The following is a 25,452-nucleotide window of genomic DNA, read 5'->3' on the forward strand; positions in this document are numbered from 1 at the left end:
TTCCTACCTTCACCACCTGGGGGCGGCCCGTCAGGAAGTCCAGGACCCAATTGCACAGGCCGGGGTTGAGACCCAGGACCTCAGGCTTAATGATGAGCTTGGTGGGTACTATGGTGTTAAATTCTGAGCCTATAGTCAATGAACAGCATTCTTACATAGGTATTCCTCTTGTCCAAATGGGATTGTGCAGTGTTATGGCGATTGCGTCATCTGTGGACAATTTGCAGAAGAATGCAAATTGAAGTGGGTCTTGGGTGACCGGTAAGGTGGAGGTGATATGATCCTTGACTAGTTTCTCAAAGCATTTCATGATGACAGAAGTGAGTGCTACAGGGTGATAGTCATTTAGTTTAGCTACCTTTGCATTCTTGGGTACAGGAACAATGGTGGCCATCTTGAAGCAGGTGGGGACAGCAGACTGGGATAGGGAGAGATTGAATATGTCCGTAAACACACACGCCAGCCGGTCTGCGCATGCTCTGAGGGCGCGACTAGGAATGCCGTCTGAGGGTTAATGCCGTTGCGAGGGTTAACACTTTTAAATGTTTTACCCACGTCGGCCACATAGGAGGAGAGCCCACAGTCCTTGTTAGCGGGCCGTGTCGGTGGCACTGTACTGTCCTCAAAGCGGACAAAGAAGGTGTTTAGTTTGTCTGGAAGCAAGACGTCGGTGGCCGTGACGTGGCTGGTTTTCCTTTCGTAGTCCGTGATTGTCTGTAGACCCTGCCACATCTCGTGTCTGAACCGTTGAATTGCGACTCCACTTTGTCTTTTTACTGACATTTTGCTTGTTTGATTGCCTTGCGGAGAGAAGTTAGAGTAGCAGTGATCCAGTGTTTTTCCAGCGCGAGTGCTACAGTCGATATGCTAATAGAATTTAGGTAGCCTTGTTCTCAAATTTTCTTTGTTAAAATGCCCATCTACAATAAATGCAGCCTCAGGATATATGGTTTCCAGTTTGCATAAAGTCCAGTGAAGTTCCTTGAGGGCCGTCGTGGAATCGGCTTGAGGGGGGATACACACGGCTGTGACAATAATCAAAGATAATTATGTTGGGAGATAATACTGTCAGCATTTGAATGTGAGCAATTCTAGGTCCGGTGAACAAAATAACTTGAGTTCCTGTATGTTGTTACAATTACACCATGAGACGTTAATCATGAAACATACACCCCCCACCCTTCTTCCTACTGGAGATATGTTTATTTCTGTCGGACAAACGCACTGAGAATCCAGGTGGCTGTACCGACTCCAACAGCATATCCCGAGAGAGTCATGTTTCTGTGAAACAGAGAATGTTACAATCCCTGTTGTCTCTCTGGAAGGCAACCCGTGCTCTGATTTTGCCGACCTCGTTATCTAGGGATTGGACATTAGCGAGTAATATACTGGGAAGCGGTGGGTGATGTGCTCGCCTCCGAAGTCTGACCAGAAGACCACTCCGTCTTCCTCTTCTCTGGCGGCGTTGTTTTGGGTCAGCCTCTGGATGCCCTGTGTGGTTCGAACAAATGATCCGCTTCGGGAAAGTCGTATTCCTGGTCGTAGTGCTGGTAAGTTGACGTCACTTTGATATCCAATAGTTCTTCCCTGCTGTATGTAATAACACTTAAGATTTTCTGGGCTAACAATGTAGGAAATAATACATTTAAAAAAACAAAATACTGCAAAGTTTCCTAAGGACTAGAAGCGAGGCAGCACTCTCTATCTTGAGAAGATGATATTATGATGAACTTCACAGGGTGGTGAAAGTGAAAGGAGATGCTTGATGCTCCTTTCCAAAAAAATATCAAGGGTCTTATTCTGGTGACATTATCCCAGGGTCGTTGGCAAACACAATGTAAGTAACTTAATTTATTTCCCCCTAACTGCCCTGAATACCTCTGTTGATCTTCCAGCTATTGTATGCTGTAATTATATGCCTATGAACCAGAGTTATACTGTTAGCACTGAGGTAGTATGCCATAGTAGGAAGTCCTCTCTGTGCAGCTCACCGTGCATTATCAGAGCCATAAAAATAACACAAGGAAGTCTACTTCTGATAAGCTTCCCAGAAATGTGCTAAACAAATTGCCTATATTAACATTCAGTGCCTTCGGGAAAGTATCCAGACCCCTTGACCTTTTCCACATTTTGTTAAGTCAAAGCTTTATTATAAAATGGATTGGGGGGAAAAATCCTCTGCAATCTACACACAATGCCCCATAATGACAAAGCGAAAACAGGTTTATAGAATTTTTTGAACATTTATAAAAAATTATGAACAGAAATACCTTATTTACATAAGTATTCAGACCCTTTTCTATGAGACTCGAAAATGAGCACAGGTGCATCCTGTTTCCATTGATCATCCCTGAGATGTCTCTACAACTTGATTAGAGTCCACTTGTGGTAAATGTAATTAATTGGACATGATTTCGAAAGGCACACACCTGTGTATATAAAGTCCCACAGTTGACAGTGCATGTCAGAGCAAAAACCAAGTCATGAGGTTGAAGGAATTGTCCGTAGAGCTCCGAGACAGGATTGTGTCAAGGCACAGATCTGGAGAAAAAAATTGTGTTTGACCAGATACAATGCTATTTTACAGTAAACAAATTGACAACATACTTTCAGGACGCTTATAGGGAAGGACATTCAACAAGCACTTACACAAATTAATGATGGTTGGCTGAGAGAAATTGATGATTAAAGATTGTGGGGGCTGTTTTGTTAGACTTCAGTGCGGCTTTTGACATTATTGATCATAGTCTGCTGCTGGAAAAACATATGTGTTATGGCTTTACACACCCTGCTATATTGTTGATAAAAAGTGACTTGTCTAACAGAACACAGAGGGTGTTATTTAATGGAAGCCTCTCCAACAGAATCCAGGTAGAATCAGGAATTCCCCAGGGCAGCTGTTTAGGCCCCTTACTTTTTTCAGTCTTTACTAACGACATGCCACTGGCTTTGAGTAAAGCCTGTGTGTCTATGTATCCGGATGACTCAACACTATACGAGTCAGCTACTAAAGTGACCGAAATGACTGCAACACTTAAAGAGCTAAGGTTAATTTCAGAATAAATTAGTCCTAAATATTTAAAAAACTTAAAGCATTGTACTGTATTTGGGACAAATCATTCACTCAACCGTAAACTTCAACTAAGTTTTGTAATGAATAATGTGGAAATTGAGCAAGTTGAGGTGACTGAACAAATACATGACCATCGATGCTGCCATTTAAATAATGTAAATATAATCTCATCATGTAGGCTATACATAGCTCTGTTGGCTAGAGCGCACTGAGTCGGCACACTCGCTGTATTTTTTTGTGAGGAAACCATCAATAGAGTTGAACATGCGAGTGAAACCGATTTAACTTGTATTTCTTATTCGGTACATGAGAATTTGACCGCAAATTGTATTTATATGTGCACTACGTCATCAGATTGTATTTATATGTGCACTACGTCATCAGATTGTATTTATATGTGCACTACGTCATCAGATTGTATTTATATGTGCACTACGTCATCAGGCACAGCATTTTATCCACAACAAGTCAATGTGATGAAAACATCTCTGGTGGGAAAATGTGCGTATTGTTTTTATGTAGATTTCAGTACTTGAAAATATGTCAACAATTGGATGGAAACCAAAGCTATTGACAGTTCTCATTCTAACCCTCATTCAAAATCACTACCACACTATTTACAGGATAGAATGATATTTTATATGCATTCTAATTCACATCATCATCATAAATTGAAAACATGCATTTTGTGTTTTGAAATCGATGTGCGGGTCAGGAAAATACAATTTGGGGGAAAAAAATGCTTGTTTACGAAATTGATGCTAGCAGAGTCCACGTTAACCACAATTCAGAGTCAACGGATCAGAACACAAGCTCAAATTGAGTTTTTCAGTCTTTTTACTCACTGTATGGCTGTTCTTTAGAGCCAGTTTTGCAGCCTGCTGTAGTTCTAAAAGCCTGTTGATTCAACATTGGGGCTACAGTTTGCCAGAAGATAACCACCCCACCGTTACGCTTGTTCACAATGAGCTGCACTGGGGTGGGAACGCAATCATGGTTACATTAAGACACTGTTGAGACGGTGTGAGATATGGGGCGGAAAATGTACCTCAATGCAGGGATGGGATACTGTACTCAATTTGTACCTTTTTTCACACTGCAACATCGAGAAGAAATACTGCTAGTGTTCCTGGAAGACTGCCCTTTTCGTCTTCATGCTAATTAGCAGTAGCCACCGCAGCCAATTAGGAATGGCAGTGTCAGCCAATCAGCTCCTTTGTTGTTCAACACGATGTGTCATTCCAATGGCAAACATGTGGAGTGAAGTGGCATATCCCATCCCTTTCCTGCGTCAAATGAACCTAGTGGCCTCATGGGCGGAATGTTATTAATATTTTTTTTTATAATTTCATAATTAATAAACGTTATTTTTTTAAACGCTAGAAATCCGTTATTTCTATGTCAAACATATTTAAAAATATATTTCAGTCTTCTGTGATATGAACTGAACAAAAATATAAACGCTACAGGAGATCAGTCAATTGAAATGAATTCATTAGGCCCTAATCTATGGATATCACATGACTGGGAATACAGATATGCATCTGTTAGTCACAGGTACTTTAATTAAAACAGGTAGGGGCGTGGAACAGAAAACCAGTCAGTATCTGATGTTGCCACCATTTGCCTCGTGCAGCGTGACACATCTCCTTCACATAGAGTTGATCAGGATGTTGATTGTGGTCTGTGGAATGTTGTCAAACTCCTCTTCAATGGCTGTGTGAAGTTCCTGAATATTGGAGGGAACTGGAACACACTGTTGTACACGTCAATCCAGAGCATTCCAAGCATGCTCAACGGGTGACATGTCTGAGTATGTAGGTCATGGAAGAACTGGAACACACTGTTGTACACGTCAATCCAGAGCATCTCAAACATGCTCAATGGGTAACTAACATGTCTCGTATTTAGAAACATTAAAACAAGTTTTTTACCGTTCCGTTTTATTTGATTAAAAACCAAGCATAGCCTCCCTTCCTCTTAATTAAGTCTTTTTTGCAATCGCAAAGTAGTCTAGACTGTCAATAAAGGGTTTGGCTCCTGAGACCTCTTGGAAATAAATCTTAATCACCAAATCTTTATTCAAATATAAAGTTTGAGAGGAGTAAAAGAGTGAGCTGACATTCCCTTGTGATCTCTGCATTGTAGACAGGACCACATTATTTTAACCATGCAGGAGGCAAGACCACATTATTTTAACCGTGCAGGAGACAGGCCCATATTATTTTAACCATGCAGGAGACAGGCCCATATTATTTTAACCATGCAGGAGACAGGCCCATATTATTTTAACCGTGCAGGAGACAGGCCCACATTATTTTAACCATGCAGGAGGCAGGCCCACATTATTTTAACCATGCAGGAGGCAGGCCCACATTATTTTAACCATGCAGGAGGCAGGCCCACATTATTTTAACCATGCAGGAGGCAGGCCCACATTATTTTAACCATGCAGGAGGCAGGCCCACATTATTTTAACCATGCAGGAGGCAGGACCACATTATTTTAACCATGCAGGAGACAGGCCCATATTATTTTAACCATGCAGGAGACAGGCCCATATTATTTTAACCATGCAGGAGACAGGCCCATATTATTTTAACCATGCAGGAGACAGGCCCATATTATTTTAACCATGCAGGAGACAGGCCCATATTATTTTAACCGTGCAGGAGACAGGCCCATATTATTTCAATGCAGGTGACAGGCCCATATTATTTCAATGCAGGAGACAGGCCCATATTATTTTAACCGTGCAGGAGACAGGCCCATATTATTTCAATGCAGGAGACAGGCCCATATTATTTCAATGCAGGAGACAGGCCCATATTATTTCAATGCAGGAGACAGGCCCATATTATTTTAACCGTGCAGGAGACAGGCCCATATTATTTCAATGCAGGAGACAGGCCCATATTATTTCAATGCAGGAGACAGGCCCATATTATTTCAATGCAGGAGACAGGCCCATATTATTTCAATGCAGGAGACAGGCCCATATTATTTCAATGCAGGAGACAGGCCCATATTATTTCAATGCAGGAGACAGGCCCATATTATTTCAATGCAGGAGACAGGCCCATATTATTTCAATGCAGGAGACAGGCCCATATTATTTTAACCGTGCAGGAGACAGGCCCATATTATTTCAATGCAGGAGACAGGCCCATATTATTTTAACCGTGCAGGAGACAGGCCCATATTATTTCAATGCAGGAGACAGGCCCATATTATTTCAATGCAGGAGACAGGCCCATATTATTTTAACCGTGCAGGAGACAGGCCCATATTATTTCAATGCAGGAGACAGGCCCATATTATTTCAATGCAGGAGACAGGCCCATATTATTTCAATGCAGGAGACAGGCCCATATTATTTCAATGCAGGAGACAGGCCCATATTATTTCAATGCAGGAGACAGGCCCATATTATTTCAATGCAGGAGACAGGCCCATATTATTTCAATGCAGGAGACAGGCCCATATTATTTTAACCGTGCAGGAGACAGGCCCATATTATTTCAATGCAGGAGACAGGCCCATATTATTTCAATACAGGAGACAGGCCCATATTATTTCAATGCAGGAGACAGGCCCATATTATTTCAATGCAGGAGACAGGCCCATATTATTTCAATGCAGGAGACAGGCCCATATTATTTCAATGCAGGAGACAGGCCCATATTATTTCAATGCAGGAGACAGGCCCATATTATTTTAACCGTGCAGGAGACAGGCCCATATTATTTTAACCGTGCAGGAGACAGGCCCATATTATTTTAACCGTGCAGGAGACAGGCCCATATTATTTCAATGCAGGAGACAGGCCCATATTATTTCAATGCAGGAGACAGGCCCATATTATTTCAATGCAGGAGACAGGCCCATATTATTTCAATGCAGGAGACAGGCCCATATTATTTTAACCGTGCAGGAGACAGGCCCATATTATTTCAATGCAGGAGACAGGCCCATATTAACCATGCAGGTCCCGTGATGTAGGCTACGTGTCCGTGCTGTAGGCTACGTGTCCGCGATGTAGGCTACGTGTCTGTGATGTAGGCTACGTGTCCGTGATGTAGGCTACGTGTCCGTGATGTAGGCTACGTGTCCGTGATGTAGGCTACGTGTCCGTGATGTAGGCTACGTGTCCGTGATGTAGGCTACGTGTCCGTGGCCGTGTCCGTGCCCATCACGAAACCAGAGATTATAATTTACAAGTTTCCTGCAAAAATTGCTTGTTTTCCATTTAATATGTTAAAACCCCAATTTCTCCGTTACTATAACAACAACGGGTGTCTTTCTTTATCCTAGTGATTTTATGATATCTTTACATTTATTTTTTTTATTTTTTTAACGGATGAGGATTGACCTTCCGTCAGAGGTCATCACGTTGGATGGGGATGGTGATGTCGTGTCTTTGGCTATGCCGGATTAAGTGATATGACATGCTATTCTATAAAATAATTTCCCTGTAATTCATATTACCTGATTAAGCTAATCAGGTAAATAATTAACTGGAAAGTCGGGGCACCACGAAATAATGTTTATAGAGCTGTTATCTTCCGAATAAACTCTTAAAGACCTGGTCATCTTTTACATCAATAGCAGTCAATATTTAATCGGCACTTTATTCAGTCTCATCTGAAAGTTGTAAATTCTTGGTTATCTTCACGAAACCTGGCTAACAAGTTGAATCAGCAATACAAAATTGGGTTTAATTATTTATTTACTAAATACCTAACTAATCACACAGAATTTCATATACACAGAATGAATCATACATTGATTAAAAATTACATCATAAAGGAAAACGTCCCTAGCGGACGGAACAGATATGACAGCTGGTTACACAAAGAACGGGAGCTGGGTTTGAGTGAAAGAGCGGGAAGACTTGAGGAACAAAGCGAGAAGCAATGTCTCTATCGGGCCGTAGGCAGCTACTCTATTGTAAATACTGAATCTTATGCATTCTAAATTACCGTCCATTTGGAAAAGGAAAATGCAATAAATATTTACTCTGAGCTGCGCTTCAATAGATTGGTGGTAGATGGAAGGCCGTGTTTCCCAACAAAGTATATATGTTCAACTGTATTTTTTTAACTATATTTTCAACTGGTTCTATTACCGAAATATGGTTCCTTTCCCCTCACTTGTTTGATGTTCCCAGACTCTCTATGTTTAACAAAGGCTATTCAAGAGTCCCTCAGTACAGTCAGAGAGAGAGGGAAGGGAGAAAGGTATTTATGGGGGGGGGGGGTCATAAACCTTACACACAGGCCAACGTCATGACAGCCTGGATAAAGTCCTTAGCCGTGGTATATTGGTATACAGTGCCACACCCTCTCGGGCATTATTGCTTTAATATGACATTTTTTGTGATGCAAGTCTTTTAACCAAAATATCACAGATGAGACACAAATGTTAATGTGCCACTTTAAGGGCAGGAGGCTACCGTGACAGCGAGGGCACTCGAGCTGCCCTAGTCCTCAGTGTGGCTGCCTGTGAGATAGAGAATCTAGTAGGGGATGTGTCTTCCCTAGCAGTAGAATCAAACTACAACATTGAAAAACAACCTAGCTTGTGAACAAAACAATGTAAATAGCCAAGAAACACAAAGATAAAGTCTCACTTTTGTAGACTTTTGAGTAAATTAGACAGCCACAACTGTCAGTAAGAGTGTCCAATCAGCATTCAGCACTGGAACCACCCAGTTTATAATGTAGGATTCATAACTAGTTATTTTTTGTGCGCTACCAGCTATGAAACAAAACGATAGAAACACTTTGAAAACAGCTTGTGCAGCATTTATTTTGCTATAGATGTGGTCTTGACTTCCAAATGGGAGTGAAATGCTCACACTGTGGAGCCCTGACCACCCGCCAACGTGAAATAGACATCTTACCCACCAATGCCAAAATGTACCCGCATTTGGTGGGTGGCGAGTGTTCATTTTAGGCCCTGATTGCAGTCAATGGGAAAAGGTGAGGGTCAACCTATTGATGCTTATGTCGATACGTTGCAGTCAATGAGAAAAGTTGAGTGACAACCAATTGACGAGTATAGTGTATTCGTGCATCACTACAGCCTTCCTGAGAGCTAGAAATAGTGCCCCTCCCTGTTGTGCAGAAGGTCACTGCTTCAATGTCAGATTGAGGCAAAGACAGGACCTACTATGTTAGGAAGATTAGCCTACTTCTTCAGAATGTGTGGCTGGAAGTTGGCCAGCATGCTAACCCACAAAACCCATATCTGGTTTATGTTTCCTCATCTGGAATCGGGAATCCTGACAGATACTATTTTGAAACTTCTTAATTTGGGCTATTGCCCTTTCCACGTGCATCCTACGCTTCTCTTTGTTGTCTCCACATCTGGTTCTGGTTCTGGTAGGTTGGACTAAAAGGGAAGAATGTTTAATCGAAGGCCAATTTCCTCCACATCTTTCTCAATGAGAAACACTTTTGTCTGGCATGAGCCCATCACCTCTCTTAAGGTAGCCACAACAAAGCAGACTTTACAGTAAACTCTGTGATGTTACACTGTTTAAATATTTCTCTGTCAGAAATGGATCCTGTGTAGAGGGCAAATATAAGTGAGCCACGTGGATCACATATTATCAGAGAATTCAGTGTGTCTTGTAGTTGGAAGACGTTTGGCTTTGCAGTAGCGGTGAACTTGGTTTCTCCATCTTTAATAACTCTATGCAATCTAGTATTACAAAAGATTGTTGGAAAATCTCTCCTGTAGTTATCTGGTCTGTTGTCTGTGATGTTGTCCCTATGAGGCCATACAGACAACTGACCTGGCCTGTCACACATAAAGTCCACCCAGGAAGTGAATTAAGTATTAACACTTTGTAAGTCCATATGAAATCTGAAAGCTCTTTCATCAGCCACAGTGTAACGGATGTGAAATGGCTAGCTAGTTAGCGGTGGTGCGCGCTAATAGCCTTTCAATCGGTGACGCCACCTAGCTCTGAGACCTTGAAGTAGTGGTTCCCCTTGCTCTGCAAGAGCCGCGGCCTTTGTGGAGCGATGGGTAACGATGCTTCGTGGGTGACTGTTGTTGATGTGTGCAGAAGGTCCCTGGTTCGCGCCCGGGGTGAGGGGATGGACTAAAGTTAAACTGTTACCACAAGCTGAATCTGCCTCTTGTATGTCAAGGGGACAGTTGTCTGTGGGGATGTTTTGTGATTTGGTAAAATGTGCACAAGTTATTAAAGTGATCATAAGTAAAGCCCGTTTTTTGGAGACACTGCTGCTATTTACTGACTCTGACGTTGACAGTTTTCCTGAAGGATTTTCTTCTTTAACAAGTCCATTTCCTCCTCCTTTCGAGTGTTTCTGTTCTTCTTCTAACTGCGGATGCTTCTTTTCTGGAAACACAAAATACACCAAATGAGAATTCCTACAGTACATGATTTAAACAAGCTGTTGGTGCTTTGTAATACATGTTCTTTTGCAGCTCCCACTATTGGAGAATACAGAGAGCCACCACCCTCCTCCTCCTCCAATCCGACTGATGAGTTCCCAAACAGCTGTTTCCCTACACTTCTGAATGAAATTGAGATATATTCTAAACAGTGATATGATCTCCCAGTCTGAAGCAGAGGCACTGGACAATGAGAAGATGAGTGTCAACCTATTGATGCTTATGTCGATACATTGCAGTCAATGAGAAAAGTTGAGTGACAACCAATTGACGAGTATAGTGTATTCGTGCATCACTACAGCCTTCCTGAGAGCTAGAAATAGTGCCCCTCCCTGTTGTGCAGAAGGTCACTGCTTCAATGTCAGATTGAGGCAAAGACAGGACCTACTATGTTAGGAAGATTAGCCTACTTCTTAAGAATGTGTGGCTGGAAGTTGGCCAGCATGCTAACCCACAAACCACATCTGGTTTATGTTTCCTCATCTGGAATTGGTTGTCACTCAATTATGATCTCCCAGTCTGAAGCAGAGGCACTGGACAAGGAGAAGACAGCAGAGCAACATGTACTTTACTTCCTCCTCCTTTTCCCCTTTTTTCTCCACCCCTTTTTTCTCCCCAATTTCATGGTATCCAATTGGTAGTTACAGTCTTGTCTCATCGCTGCAACTCCCTTACGGACTCGGGAGAGGCGAAGATCGAGAGCCATGCGTCCTTCGAAACAACCCAACCAAGCCGCACTGCTTCTTGACACAATGCCGATCCAACCCGGAAACCAGCCGCACCAATGTGTTGGAGGAAACTCCGTACACCTGGCGACCTGGTTAGCCCGGCCCGCCACAGTAGTCGCTAGTGCACGATGAGACAAGGATATCCCTGCCGGCCAAACCCTCTTCCTAACCCGAACGACGCTAGGCCAATTGTGCGCCGCCCCATGGGCCTCCCGGTCGCGGCCGGCTGCGACAGAGCCTGGACTCGAACCCAACTTCCTCCTCTTTTAAGAAGGTGTGCCAGACCGACAGTCTTGCCACCAGCATGCAGAGGAAAAAGACCGTGCAGACCAAGCCGATGAAGAGAGGCCTGGAGCTTGAGACGGTTGCAGCAGCACTCTACCCCGAAGTCACTGGGAACAAAGTGTTCCCATGTGGCTTTGTTGTCAACCCTCATGCCTCCCATTTAGGCACATCTCCTGACAGGAAAGTCCAGAGCAATAAAGTGCCCAGACCAAGACAGCTTTACGTGGTTGTAAATACCTCTGTCAAAGAGCTGATGGTACCTACGTTCTCAAACCTAATCATGAGTACCACTACCAAATTATAGGACAAACACAGAGAAGCCGTGATGTGATATATTTGTCCTGTGTAAAAATGACTCAACTAGAGCGTATCCACTTTAATGCAGAAAAGTGGGAGAGCAGGAAAAGCCAGCTGGACTACTTCTTTTTTTAATGAATCATTCAGTAATTATCACAACTCAGGATATGACCCAGGAGGAGGTGGAAGGTTCGGTTCTCAGAATATTTATTATAGCATAGGGTCAGGTAAAGGTCAGGTCAAGGGGCAGGCAGAGGTTCGTAATCCAAGGCAGAGTCAATCAGGGACAGAACGGCAGGTCAGGACAAAGGGCTGTAAGACAGAGGTTTAATAGTAGACACATGGAAAGTGGGATGTATACAGACAAAAGGCGAACAGCAGTGGGGCTAAGGACTTTAGAGATGGGGAAAGAGCCGATAAAGCGGAGGGAATGTTTACGGAACTCCACCTGGAGGGGCAGATCCCGAGTGGAGAGCCATATCCTCTGCCTGAGACGATAGCGGGGAGCCGGGGTCCGGTGGCGGTCTGCCTGTCGCCGATACCTGGAGGTGGTCTTAAGAAGAGTGGACCTGGCTCTCTACCAGGTACGCCGACAGCGGCGTACGAACACCTGGGCCGAGGGTATGCCGATTTCTTCCTCTTGCTCGTAGAAGAGTGAGGCAGGTAACCCAAGGAACACTCAAAGGGCAAGAGACCAGTGGCCGAGCAGGAAAGGGTGTTGCAGGCGTACTCCACCCACATGAGTTGCTGGCTCCAGGTGGTTGGCGGAGACGAGGCAACAAAGAATCGTCTCCCGGTCCTGATTGGCTCGCTCTGAATGGCCGTTGGATTGGGGATGAAACCCGGAGGACAGGCTGGTTGATGACCAAATGAGGGTGCAGAACGTCTTCCAGAACCGGGACGAGAACTGAGGACCACAATCGGAGACCATGTTGACCGAAAGTCCATGGATCCGGAAGACGTGCTGCACCATGAGCTGAGCCGACTCCTTGGCTGAGGGTAACTTTGGAAGGCGAATGAAATGGGCGGCTTTGGAAAACCTATCCACTACCGTAAGGATTGTGCTGTTGCCTTTGGACGGAGGGAGACCAGTGACAAAGTCCAGTGATATATGGGACCAGGGGTGGTGAGGAACAGGGAGTGGTTGAAGGATGCCTTCCGCAGCTTGCCGCAGAGTCTTATTCAGCGCACACACAATGCAGGCGGCAACAAACATGGAGACGTCAGGAAGTATGGTGGGCCACCAAAACCGTTGTCGATGGGGAAAACCATGATCCATCAGGAGTCGTGATGGCAGATAAGGTTAGAGGAATAAGCCCATTCCAGGACTGGGGACCGAGCAGAATCTGGGACAAACAACTGGTTAGCCGGGCCCGGTTAAAAGGCTGGGAATACTGCGCCTTGCGGACCAGGATCTCGATGCCCCAGACGAGTGTAGCTGCCAGACAGGGCGAAGGACGAATAAATCCTGCAGCCATAGAGTTCTCAATTTACCTATCCATGGTCTTGGTCTGTGGACCAGACAGGGAATAAAGCCGCCCCCAGAGGCTGTGTCGTGGGAGGAGGTCAATGGCACAGTCGTAGGGTCGATGCGGAGGAAGAGATGTGGCGCGGGCCTTGCTGAAAACCTCCCGGAGTCCGTGGGAACGGCTGAGAGATCTGAGGCTTTTCCCAAGCCTGCAGGAGGACGTCCAGGGGCAGGCTACGCCGCATTGAGGCATTGCGAGTGACAGAATGGGCTCCAATCCGGGATAGAACCCGTAGCCCAGTCAATCGGGGGGTTGTGCCTCTGGAGCCATGACAATCCCAACACCACGTGTACATGAGGAGACTCAATGAGAAGAAACTGCATGGACTCAGTTACCTGACACTCGCTCACAGGTTGATGGGAACCATACTGTGAGTGACTCTGCCAATAGAGCATCCGTGCTCTGGCGTCCATGGGAATGGAGAGAGGTTGTGTGGATATGCTCAGCTCCGACACCAGGGTAGTGTCGTGTCTTTGGCATCATTAAAATGAAGACTGTTATTTTATCAAATAAATTATTTGTAATTATTGTTATGTGATTAAACTAATCATGCAAATGTAATTAACTAGGAAGTCGAGGCACCAAGGAAAATCTTCAGATTACAAAGTTATAATTTTCTTAATAATATAACTCTTCAGATATTTTAATATCTGATCAATTAGTCTTCTAATTAATTAATGATTATTTACCTCATGTTAGTCTCATTTCAAACGTTGTAAATTGTTGGTTATCTGCACGAACCCAGCCTTTACTATGAATCATTATACATCAATTGTCTTAATAATTTATTTACTAACTAACTAAATAATCACAGAAATGCATAAACAAACAAACAGTAGATTTGGTTACAAAGAAATGATAGGGGAGGTTCCCTAGTGGACTAAGCCGATATGACGGCTTGGTGGACAAAGGGAAGTGGGGGTGGACTGAGAAGGGCGGGAAAGACAAAAAGGAGTCACTACACAGTTGATAATATATTAATTCAAATGCTAATCCTTTGCACATGAACGCTCACTCATTTGGGAATAATTGCAATCAATATATATTTACCCTCAGTGTGTCGTCGTGATCTCTGTCTCTCTCTCTCTCTGTGCTTCCCTGTCTTTCGTCGTTAGAATGAATACTTCAGAGTACCATTCAGAAATGTTCTCATAGAATAGATGTTTCGGCAGTTGTCGGTCTTCGCATCCCAGGTTGACATCATTTCTAGCTGCAACTAGTAATTAATATCTAAACTGTGCCCTTATTCTGTCGGGATTGATAGTCTCAGAGTTTAACCACCCGTTTCCACCCGTGTAGCCAATGCTCCACGTGGTATGTTTAGGAATTCAACAATCATTGTAACCTTAGCTTATACTGAGTTTTTTTTGTGATCTAAACTCAAACCTTTGCCCCCTCGGTGTCCATCGAGGTACGCGTGGTCTGAAGAGTATTTCTTCAGGAGGGTTTTTTATTTGTAACAATAGAAAAGAGCTGTTCCATGACGCCAAATCATGTCTGTGCTCACGGGGGCGAGCCAATGACTTAGTTAAACTTTAAAGGGAATACAATTCTCTTTCATTAAAGGTTTAACATCACCTTACATCATTTCACAAATAGTTTCATCTTTACTCATTCATTTTATACAATAATTAGACGCAAACCTCATAACGGCGGCACCTGTATAAACAGAGTTATGGTAATGTTGCTGTATTGTCTTTCATGAGGTCACAAACATGAAACAAAACGGACCGGGTCGTAGCTGGCTTCTCCACCGACCGTTTACACATTCTCCAAAATATGGATATTGTTCAGTTCTCAAGTTCTGTGATGTAGAAGAAGTTCCTTTGTTCTACTGTGAAACTCTCTCTCGCTATACTGCATGGCCAGGAGGAGAGAGTCTCCTTCAGGAATTTATGACCTGAGATAACAGAACCTGGGTGTAGGAGAGAGAGAGAGAGGGAGATGCCACAATCTATACCCAGAAAGGGCCACGTCATGACAGCAGCATCCATAAATCTCCCGTTGGCCCCAGAGTCCATGAGCACCCGGAGAGATTTAGACGTGTCACCCCACAGCAGGATAGCATGGAGAGGAGTATGAGTAATGGGAGATGGGGAGACTCCCTGTATGACCCACCAGCGTACACTTACCTACTGATGAGCCTGGGCTTTTACTGGACAGGTGGATATGTAATGTCCTGAAGTAACACAATACAGACAACTTTTGGAGAGCAGTCTGCGTAAACGTTCCTAAGGAGACAATCTTGCCCTGCCCAGTTGCATGGGCTCCGGAGGAGGCGAGTCGACAGTCCTCAATGATAACCCCTGGCTTGGCTTCACGGGTGACATGGGATTCTCTCGGGAATGGAAGAGTCGGGGGACATCCGGGATTCTTCGGGGGCAAGGAGGAAACCGTGGATGAGCGCATGTGGCCGGGAACAGACTTCCTCTTCCTGCTGCGTTCCCATAACCGCCCATCGATACTTATGGTCGAGGACCATGGGGAGCTCCCGGGCTGCGAGCTCATCTTACTACATGATTCCGTATGTGTTATTTCATAGTTTTGATGTCTTCACTATTATTCTACAATGTAGAAAACAGTAAAAATAAAGAAAAACCCTGGAATGACTAGGTGTGTCCAAACCTTTGACTGGTACTGTATTTATCTGGTGGTTTTGAGCCATGGATGTACAGATTGATTGACAGGTCAACTCTTTTTTGGCTTGGCTAATTAGCTGGCTAATGTTTTTGTTTGATAAAAATGCATCTGGACACAGTACCAGCTTTTTTTATTTCACCTGGCAGCCAGTTCATGATCTTTTGAGAACATTATGTGAGGAGTCACTTGAAGCGTGAGAGGAATGGGAGATGGAGGAATAGAGTGCTTAGGCAGAGGGCTCATAGTGAGGACGACTGGCTACAAATTCTTTGTGTGGTGAGCTTTCTGGTGCCCAGAGCTGCCGAGGCATTACCCAAGTGGGTGCTTCACAGAGTGGAAGAGGAGAAGTCCAGTGGCTATATGACACAGGCTGGTTCAAGATCATCAGGAGACTTCCTCACCATCATCTATCATTCTCTGACAAGGTCCCTCCGCTCAAGCCATGAACTGACCCTCAATTCAGCAGAGGATGCAACATTCAAAGGCTTGGCCTCTATTGGTTCACCTGACCTGTCATAATATATGGTTTGTATTCTTTTTTTTTGTCTTGACACAGTCAAACAACTCCAGCAAAAGAAGGCAACTTTTTTCTAATTTGGCACACAGAAACTAAAGGCCATGAGTAATTTGGTCAAAATGAATGGCACCGATTGGCCTATAGATGGCGCCGTTATAAGCAGTCTCACTTAAACCCTCATATCCTCCGCCCCATTTAACCTAGACTAGAGACTTGAAACTTTGTATGTAGGTGTATTTTCTCATGTTGAACAAATTTTCCTCAAGGACCAATAATGTCTGTCAGGATAGATTTTTGATAAATCCTGTTAAGTTTGGCATTGATATCTTAATAAATAAGGAAAGTATTAACAATTCCCTTTTGTGACTACATAAAGTCAAATCAAGTTTATTTTATATAGCCCTTCGTACATCAGCTAATATCTCGAAGTGCTGTACAGAAACCCAGCCTAAAACCCCAAACAGCAAGCAATGCAGGTGTAGAAGCACGTAAAGCTACTGCTTAAAATAGTCATAACAAATCTTCTTCTCCTGGACTAGAAGTCAGATTCACTCCAAATTTGGTCTTTGGACTCATCACAATAGTGATGATAAATAACATTGATGCATTCAAAGATGGCCACACTATACAAGTAGATACATATTAGAACATATGCTAATATGCTAAAAATACTTCACATCTTCTTCTCATGAAACATAAGTCCAAATTGACACCAATGGAATGTTGGCCCATGGTACATATATTAATTTAGTTTGAGAAAAACTGAGAGATTGGTCAAAAGATGGCTATGTTATTGACAAATCAAAAATCTGATTTTACTTGTGTATTTAAACCACTGTAAATTCACTCCACAGTGGCCTTTCAACAAAAAAACTTATCATCACTATCATAGATGTGCCTAAGATTAACTTGGTATTGATATCTAAAAAAAAACATGGAAACTATTCAAACTAATTATTTGCATATGTAACGCTTACGCTCAAAATCATATTTTCCTCATGAACCATACGTCAGATTCCCTCCAGATGTTATATTTAGACTCATGATTGCACATAAAGGAATACGTTCCTACATGATAGAGTACTTACTTTGTTATCCAACTGATCTTGTGTACTTTTTGTCATCCTGTGAACCCCGTTCATTGCTTCTCGCAGCTATATTTTGTTTGTTTGTTTGTTCTTTGCTTATGAAGCACTTTGAGATTTATATTATGAAAAGCGCTACAGGAGTTTAAGAAATTACAATAATTATTATATGCACTGCACTGCTGTCTGACAGACTTCCAGCAGGGGCTTTCTCGAGTTCACTAGCTAGTAGAGAGATCTTTCTGTATCCTGCAGCGGTGTTTATATGTGCATGCAAGCAGTTGCCCCTTCACACTGACACGGAGACACACAGCAGCATGGCGAGCCGGGAAAGAGCACAGAGTTTACTTCACTCATCAACAAAAACAAAATTGTCATGCATAGGATTCCTGCGGGTTTTATTTATTACTTTTATACACACGGCGCAGGCGAACAAACAAGGTGAACAAACATTATTTTTTATTCCTGGCGTGAAAAAACATGTTATAGATTTTACTCTAGCTTGGTTGCTAGCAAGGGAGCCACTACTTACTTCTGTGTCGTTAGTTAGCTAACTTTTTTGTTTAGGTAATTTAGTTGGTGGTGGTCAGAACAATTCTTTTTATTTCCTTCGTCTCTGGTGGTTTATTGCTTTATGGGTAGTTGGTTACCTACAGTGAACTTGCCAACTCAACACAGAAAACAAACATTTGCTTGCTAACTTAGTTAACGCCATCATTCTAGCTAGTTAATATTATAGATTAAGTTCTGTTTTGCTACCTTTAACCTTATGGGTTAGACACAGCTAGCTAGGTAAGCTACACAGTAGCTAACTAGCTTGTTAACTAAGTAAGATAGCTTGATAACTTAACTAGTTAGGTAAACCAGGTGTGACGGTTAGTTAACGTTAGAGATGACCAGATAGCAACGACTGAACAAGTCAAAATAGCCCCTGGCTTGGCTTCACTTGACTTAGCCAGCCGGTAATGTCAGAAAGGACACCCTGTTCTGATGTTATGCCAGCTAGCTTGAAGTTAGACAATTTTAACTAGTTAGGTGGCTAGCAAATGCATCTTTTTCAAATAGTTGATCGGCAGATAATGTTGTCAGTTGGGTGACAATGAACCGACAATTTGCTAGTATAAATTATAGCTAACTACGATTGTCAGTTCCCTAGTTAACGTCGTTAGTAGTTACAGTAGCTATTTCTCCTTAGCTGAGATCAAACTCAAGTTATCAGTCAAACAAATTATCAAGATATCTAGTTAATTAGCTAGTAATTGTAGAGAATGATCACACATTTGAAACAATGTGTCATCAATATACTAGAAGTTATCTTCTGGCTAGTTAGCTAAATCAGCTAGCTCGCAGCTAACCTTGAGCTAACTCAGTTCTCAAACGCTAGCTAGCAAGCTACTGTAGCAGAGAGCCTGACAGCAACGACAGGTTGGGACATTTAACTCGATCAGTCCCGATCAGTTCATTTATCTGAATTTCATTTATCTCCATTTCCAGTCCTTATATTTAACCACAACAGAGTGTGAATTACACCGTGAATTACACCATTTGATCTGCGCATTTGCCAGCACTGGGTAGCGCAAGTGAAGTGAGTTTGGAAAAGCTGAAAGAATACATCATATAAATAGTTTTCACATAAAAACGATATATATCCGAACTCAGAATCAAAAAGTATTTGCAAAAATAACATGGTCACTGACTGGTACAGTAGAATGTTTATTTTGATTGGAGATTTTCTGCATTTATAAAAAGTCCCATCAATAGCCTGATATTTAGATGTGTCCATGGAAACAGGATTATTAGGGGAAATCATTCTTCTTGCAAAGCATGTAGACGTTTTAAACAAACAATTATTCTAACCTGACTATCCACAATAATCGCATTATTGTGTGCATGTGCTAGCCTGAAATGGCTTCTTAGTAGCTTGTTATGAGGATGGGAGATAGGTTCCCAATCTGGGCTAGCTAAAGCTCATTTCCTGACATTGGTAGGTGGCTAGTAGTGTTACATAGAAAAATAAATATTGTGATGCCTCTGATGGAAAGCGAGAAAGTCTTGTATCTCTTGAATACCAGTTAGTCATTCATTTCAAAGTCTTTGTTGACTAGTTTAGGCGTACGGTGTGATTCACTGTATGGTGTGATGCACACAGGTGTATCACGCCACTGGTTAAGGGGTGTGTTCCTTGCCCTCATCGCTGTTACTTTGTGTGTCATAAACCTTTCAGGATTACACCAGCAGTGAGTCATGTTGAGTTGGGGAAGCAGCTGCAGAGAGCAGTGCATCTCAGTCCTAACTGGTTTCACGTAAAGGAGTGGAGTGACAATTCATTTCCTCATTGTTGAATTTGTCATTGAATTGTCATTTAATAGGAATAGCCTTTTACGCTATTGTCAATGTAGGCCTGATGTGGTTAATAACTCCTTACTATTACTGTAGGCTGTCATAGCCCTGTCAGAGAGCTCTGGTCTCTGTAGCCTGGGTTGTCCCTCTGCAGTCTGCACCATAGAACAGAACAGTACTTAATGTCTTGGCCTGTAGATCACATGTTCCTTCCCAGACACAGACCTGATGGTTGTTGTTGTGGCTTCTGAGAAGTCTCTGACGTCACTATGAATGCTGCGCTGTTTCTGTTCTTGATTTTTGATAATGCAAACCATTGGCTGGGCTCGGTCTGAGGCTGGGCTCGGTCTGAGGCTGGGCTCGGTCTGAGGCTGGGCTCGGTCTGAGGCTGGGCTCGGTCTGAGGCTGGGCTCGGTCTGAGAGGGTGAGTTCAGTGTCTTGCTGTTGCTAGCACATTTGTCCTGGGATATAAACATTGGGTTGTTATTTTACCTGAAATGCACAAGGTCATCTACTCCGACAATTAATCCACAAAGAAAACGGTATACCGAATAATTTCTAGTCATCTCTCCTCCTTCCAAGGTTTCTTTTTCTTCTTTGGACTTTATATGGCGATTGGCAGCTAACTTTCATAATAAGATGCATTACCACAACTGACCTTAGTTCATCTTTCAATCACCCATGTGGGAATACAGTTGAAGTCGGAAGTTTACATACACCTTAGCCAAATACTATCGTGACCAAAAGTTTTGAGAATGACACAAATATAAATTTTCACAAAGTTTGCTGCTTCAGTGTCTTCAGATATTTTTATCAGATGTTACTATGGAATACTGAAGTATAATTAAAAGCATTTCATAAGTGTTAAAGGCTTTTATTGACAATTGCATGAAGTTGATGCAAAGACTCAATATTTGCAGTGTTGACCCTTCTTTTTCAAGACCTCTGCAATCCGCCCTGGCATGCTGTCAATTAACTTCTGGGCCACATCCTGACTGATGGCAGCCCATTCTTGCCTAATCAATGCTTGGAGTTTGTCAGAATTTGTGGGGTTTTGTTTGTCCACCTGCCTACACAAGTTCTCAATGGGATTAACGTCTGGGGAGTTTCCTGGCCATGGACCCAAAATATCGATGTTTTGTTCCCCGAGCCACTTAGTTATCACTTTTGACTTATGGCAAGGTGCTCCATCATGGTGGGAAAGGCATTGTTCGTCACCAAACTGTTCCTGGATGGTTTGGAGAAGTTGCTCTTGGAGGATGTGTTGGTACCATTCTTTATTCATGGCTGTGTTCTTAGGCACAATTGTGAGTGAGCCCACTCCCTTGGCTGAGAAGCAACCCCACACATGAATGGTCTCACGATGCTTTACTGTTGGCATGACACAGGACTGATGGTAGCGCTCACCTTGTCTTCTCCGGACAAGCTTTTTTCCGGATGCCCCAAACAATCGGAAAGGAGATTCATCAGAGAAAATGACTTTACCTCAGTCCTCAGCAGTCCAAGCCCTGTACCTTTTGCAGAATATCAGTCTGTCCCTGATGTTTTTCCTGGAGAGAAGTGGCTTCTTTGCTGCCCTTCTTGACACCAGGCCATCCTCCAAAAGTCTTCGCCTCACTGTGCGTGCAGATGCACTCACACCTGCCTGCTGCCATTCCTGAGCAAGCTCTGTACTGGTGGTGCCCCGATCCCGCAGCTGAATCAACTTTAGGAGATGGTCCTGGCGCTTGCTGGACTTTCTTGGGCGCCCTGAAGCTTTCCTCACAACAATTGAACCGCTCTCCTTGAAGTTCTTGATGATCCGATAAATAGTTGATTTAGGTGCAATCTTACTGGCAGCAATATCCTCGTCAGTGAAGAACACTTTTTGCCAGTCCTGTCTGGTCCAGCGATGGTGGGTTTGTGCCCATAGGCGACATTGTAGCCGATGATGTCTGGTGAGGACCTGCCTTACAACAGGCCTACAAGCCCTCAGTCCAGCCTCTCTCAGCCTATTGCGGACAGTCTGAGCACTGATGGGGGGATTGTGCGTTCCTGGTGTAACTCGGGCAGTTGTTGCCATCCTGTACCTGTCCCGAAGTTGTGATGTTCGGATGTACCAATCCTGTGCAGGTGTTGTTACACGTGGTCTGCCACTGCGAGGACGCTCAGCTGTCCGTCCTGTCTCTCTGTAGCGCTGTCTTAGGCGTCTCACAGTATGGACATTGCAATTTATTGCCCTGCCCACATCTGCAGTCCTCATGCCTCCTTGCAGCATGCCTAAGGCACGTTCACGCAGATGAGCAGGGACCCTGGGCATCTTTCTTTTGGTGTTTTTCAGAGTCAGTAGAAAGGCCTCTTTAGTGTCCTAAGTTTTCATAACTGTGACCTTAATTGCCTACCGTGTGTAAGCTGTTAGTGTCTTAACGACCGTTCCACAGGTGCATGTTCACTGTTTACGGTTCATTGAACAAGCATGGGAAACAGTGTTTAAACCTTTAACAATGAAGATCTGTGAAGTTATTTGGATTTTTACGAATTATCTTTGAAAGACAGGGTCCTGAAAAACGGACACTTTTTTTTGTTTGTTGCTGAGTTTATATGATGACATGCAAACCATGCTGAATGTTGGTCTGAAATTCTTATCAGGTTATGTTGATGTGAATTCTGAATTCTGTCTACAGGCTTTCATCATTCCTTCTTTCCTCACAGCTCTTTGTGACTGGAGAGTTAATCATGTCTGAATTTCTGAATCTGATCCATTTCCAGGGAGCTACTAGTTTCTTGGCCAATTCACCCTGGAACTCAGGCTAGTGTGGCCCAAAGGGCAGTGGCATCCTATTTATTCCCTTATGGTACATATCTTTAGACTACGGCCCATAGGTGTCTGGTCCCCTGGTCTCTGGTCTCCTGGTCAGAAGTGGTGCACTCTAATGGAACAGGGTGCCGCTTGGGACCCTGCCTGCATGTCTGATTCAGATCCATCTCCAGCAGCCTGGTCTCATAGATTAGACGTAACATAGTAAAATCTAAATATACACCAAATTAGTATATGTTACATAAGACCCGATGGTTACTTAAAGCAAACATCAAGCAACCCAAACGTTGCGAGTTTGAATCTCCTCACGGACAACTTTAGCATTTTAGTTAATTAGAAACTTTTCAACTACTTACAAATAATTTTTTACTACTTTGCATAAACTTAGCATGTTAGCTAACCTTTCCCCTAACCCTTTCATCATACGTTTTGTAAATTTGTAATGTTAAAGAAATGGGTGATGGACATCCACAATTTAATACATACCGTGCGAAACATATCATACTATCATAACATACATATCAAAATGTAACATATCATACTAAATGGAGTGTCTCTGATTTACATACAGAATAATACGAAATGCTTTGAGACCAGGTTCCTTCCAGGGAGCTAGTAGTTATTGTCGATATGACTTTGGAAGTGTAACTCCGGACTCATTTGAACTATTCCTCTGTGTTCACAGCATTCATACAGTCGGACACAATCCTCGAGGCGCTACACTTTGGAGAAGGAAGTCTCTTACAGGTAAGCCACAGTTCATCTCTTTAAGCAGCCAGTTAGCCTTTTGTGAAAACACTTGTTAGTTTTCTGACTGGAGGGTCCTCTGTTTGTACCGGCTCAGTAAAGCTGTCTGTTATTGTGTAGTAGGTTGACTAGTTGGTATAGAAACAGAGCCAGGCCACCCTATTCTTTGCCTGGCTACCTAGAACTCCTTGCTCCGGCCAAACGCAACACCACGTTCACCACATTAGTTTCTTCTCCTCAATGAGTCTCTGGATCTGAGTACCTCTCCGTTCCTCCACCGAATGCGGACACATTCAGGGCCGTCTGATTGGTCCAGAAACCGATGGTTTGGGCCAGAGCCAGAACACACATGGGTAAAGCGGCGGTTTGAAAATGTGTCATTGGCTTTGCTCCTCTGATTTGGTTAGAGACGTTCCAATCGCTGAAGACTTTTGTTTAGTACAATGACACTCGTCACCACAAACTACTTCGATGATGGCGGTCTCAGACTGAAGTCTGTAGCGAACCACAGAGCAGCAAAATAATTTAGTGTGAGTCGTCAGGCTACTCATTCTAGAACATTCTTTGGACCAGAGCCCTATGGGCGCTACATAGGGAATAGGGTGCCATTTTGGACTAGCTGTATTTCCCATTTCTTCTAGCCTGGTGGCATGGGCTGCATCCCAAATGGCATCCTATGCCCTACGTAGTACACTACTTTTGACCAGAGCGCTCTGGGCACTCTATAGAGAATAGGGTGCGATTTGGGATGTAGGCATGGCTTAATTTTGACCAGCAGAAAGAAGCACTGATAGGCAACTTCCCACACACTCCCCACTCATTCATACAGAAGGATCCTCACTTTCACAGATGAATGTGTACTGACTCAGAGAGATGCCCTGCCAGTGGGGGAATACTGCTGATATTCAGGCTCTAAAGATGTTTTTAGTTTTTTTTTCAAATTCACTCATGTTAACTTGTGTTCCACATAGAGTAAGTACTGTTTCACACCCTCACACTTTAAAAATATCTTCCTTGTCATAATACAGTCTCCTGATTTTTGAATAAGTTTTGCATTTTTGAACATCAACTTGTTGCCTTTTCAGAAGCTTTACTAAAACATACCATGATTTTTTCCCCTTCTCTTTGCAGACAGAGTCTGACTTTGATCTAAGTTTATATAATCAAAAATGGTAAGTTGTCTATTTTTTTGGTTTCTTCAAATCAAATGTCCTGCCCCCTGCCCCCCCCCCCCCTAATTATCCAGTTAGAACAGACAGATCCCTGCATGTGTTTCACAGTAGAAAGGCCATGCAATGTTTGTTGTGGGATGCCATTAGATAAACTACCTGGTTTATTACCGTGCTTGTTACTGGACTTGTGAATCTGCAATTAGATAAATTACCTGATGCACGGACAGCCTTTATAAAAAAAGATTGCCATTTTGAAACTGCAGTAACTGCAGTCGCTTGTGGTATTTTGGACGTAGTATAACTGCAGTTCTACTGCACTCTAACTGCTATCTTCTTTCGTAAGGGGCTGTTTGACTCTTTACTTTACCTTCTATACCAGTATTTTAATGCTTAGTTTGTTTAAATGTAATACGCAACTCCGGCGAGTATGTCAGGTTTTTATAGTTTTCTCCGTTTGCTACTTGAGTCATCTCAAGGAGAGAGCAGTCATCTCAAGGAGAGAGCAGTCATCTCAAGTAGAGAGCGGTCGCTCTAGTAGAGAGCGGTCGCTCGAGGAGAGAGCGGTCGCTCGAGGAGAGAGGGCGGTCGCTCGAGGAGAGAGCGGTCGCTCGAGGAGAGAGCGGTCGCTCGAGGAGAGAGCGGTCGCTCGAGGAGAGAGCGGTCGCTCGAGGAGAGAGCGGTCATCTCGAGGAGAGAGCGGTCATCTCGAGGAGAGAGCGGTCATCTCGAGGAGAGAGCGGTCATCTCGAGGAGAGAGCGGTCATCTCGAGGAGAGAGCGGTCGCTCGAGGAGAGAGCAGTCGACCACAGAG

At 43.4% G+C, this 25,452-nt stretch overlaps 2 protein-coding genes across 2 annotated transcripts in view; both read left to right on the plus strand.

The window, feature by feature from the left end:
* The window catches only part of nme7 (NME/NM23 family member 7), a 1,076,771-nt gene that overhangs the window by 106,434 nt on the left and 944,885 nt on the right, over window positions 1-25,452 (plus strand). The gene's annotated exons all lie outside the window — the stretch shown is intronic.
* Window positions 17,892-25,452, plus strand: part of tmem131 (transmembrane protein 131) — a 120,073-nt gene continuing 112,512 nt past the window's right edge. Inside the window, exons 1-3 of the mRNA XM_039000456.1 lie at window positions 17,892-18,026; window positions 23,408-23,469; window positions 24,601-24,641. Coding sequence (XP_038856384.1) covers window positions 17,903-18,026; window positions 23,408-23,469; window positions 24,601-24,641 — 227 coding nt within the window. The 5' untranslated portion in view covers window positions 17,892-17,902. The remainder of the gene's footprint in view (window positions 18,027-23,407; window positions 23,470-24,600; window positions 24,642-25,452) is intronic.

Source organism: Salvelinus namaycush, chromosome 9 (assembly GCF_016432855.1).
Source record: "Salvelinus namaycush isolate Seneca chromosome 9, SaNama_1.0, whole genome shotgun sequence".
Lineage (NCBI taxonomy): Eukaryota > Metazoa > Chordata > Actinopteri > Salmoniformes > Salmonidae > Salvelinus > Salvelinus namaycush.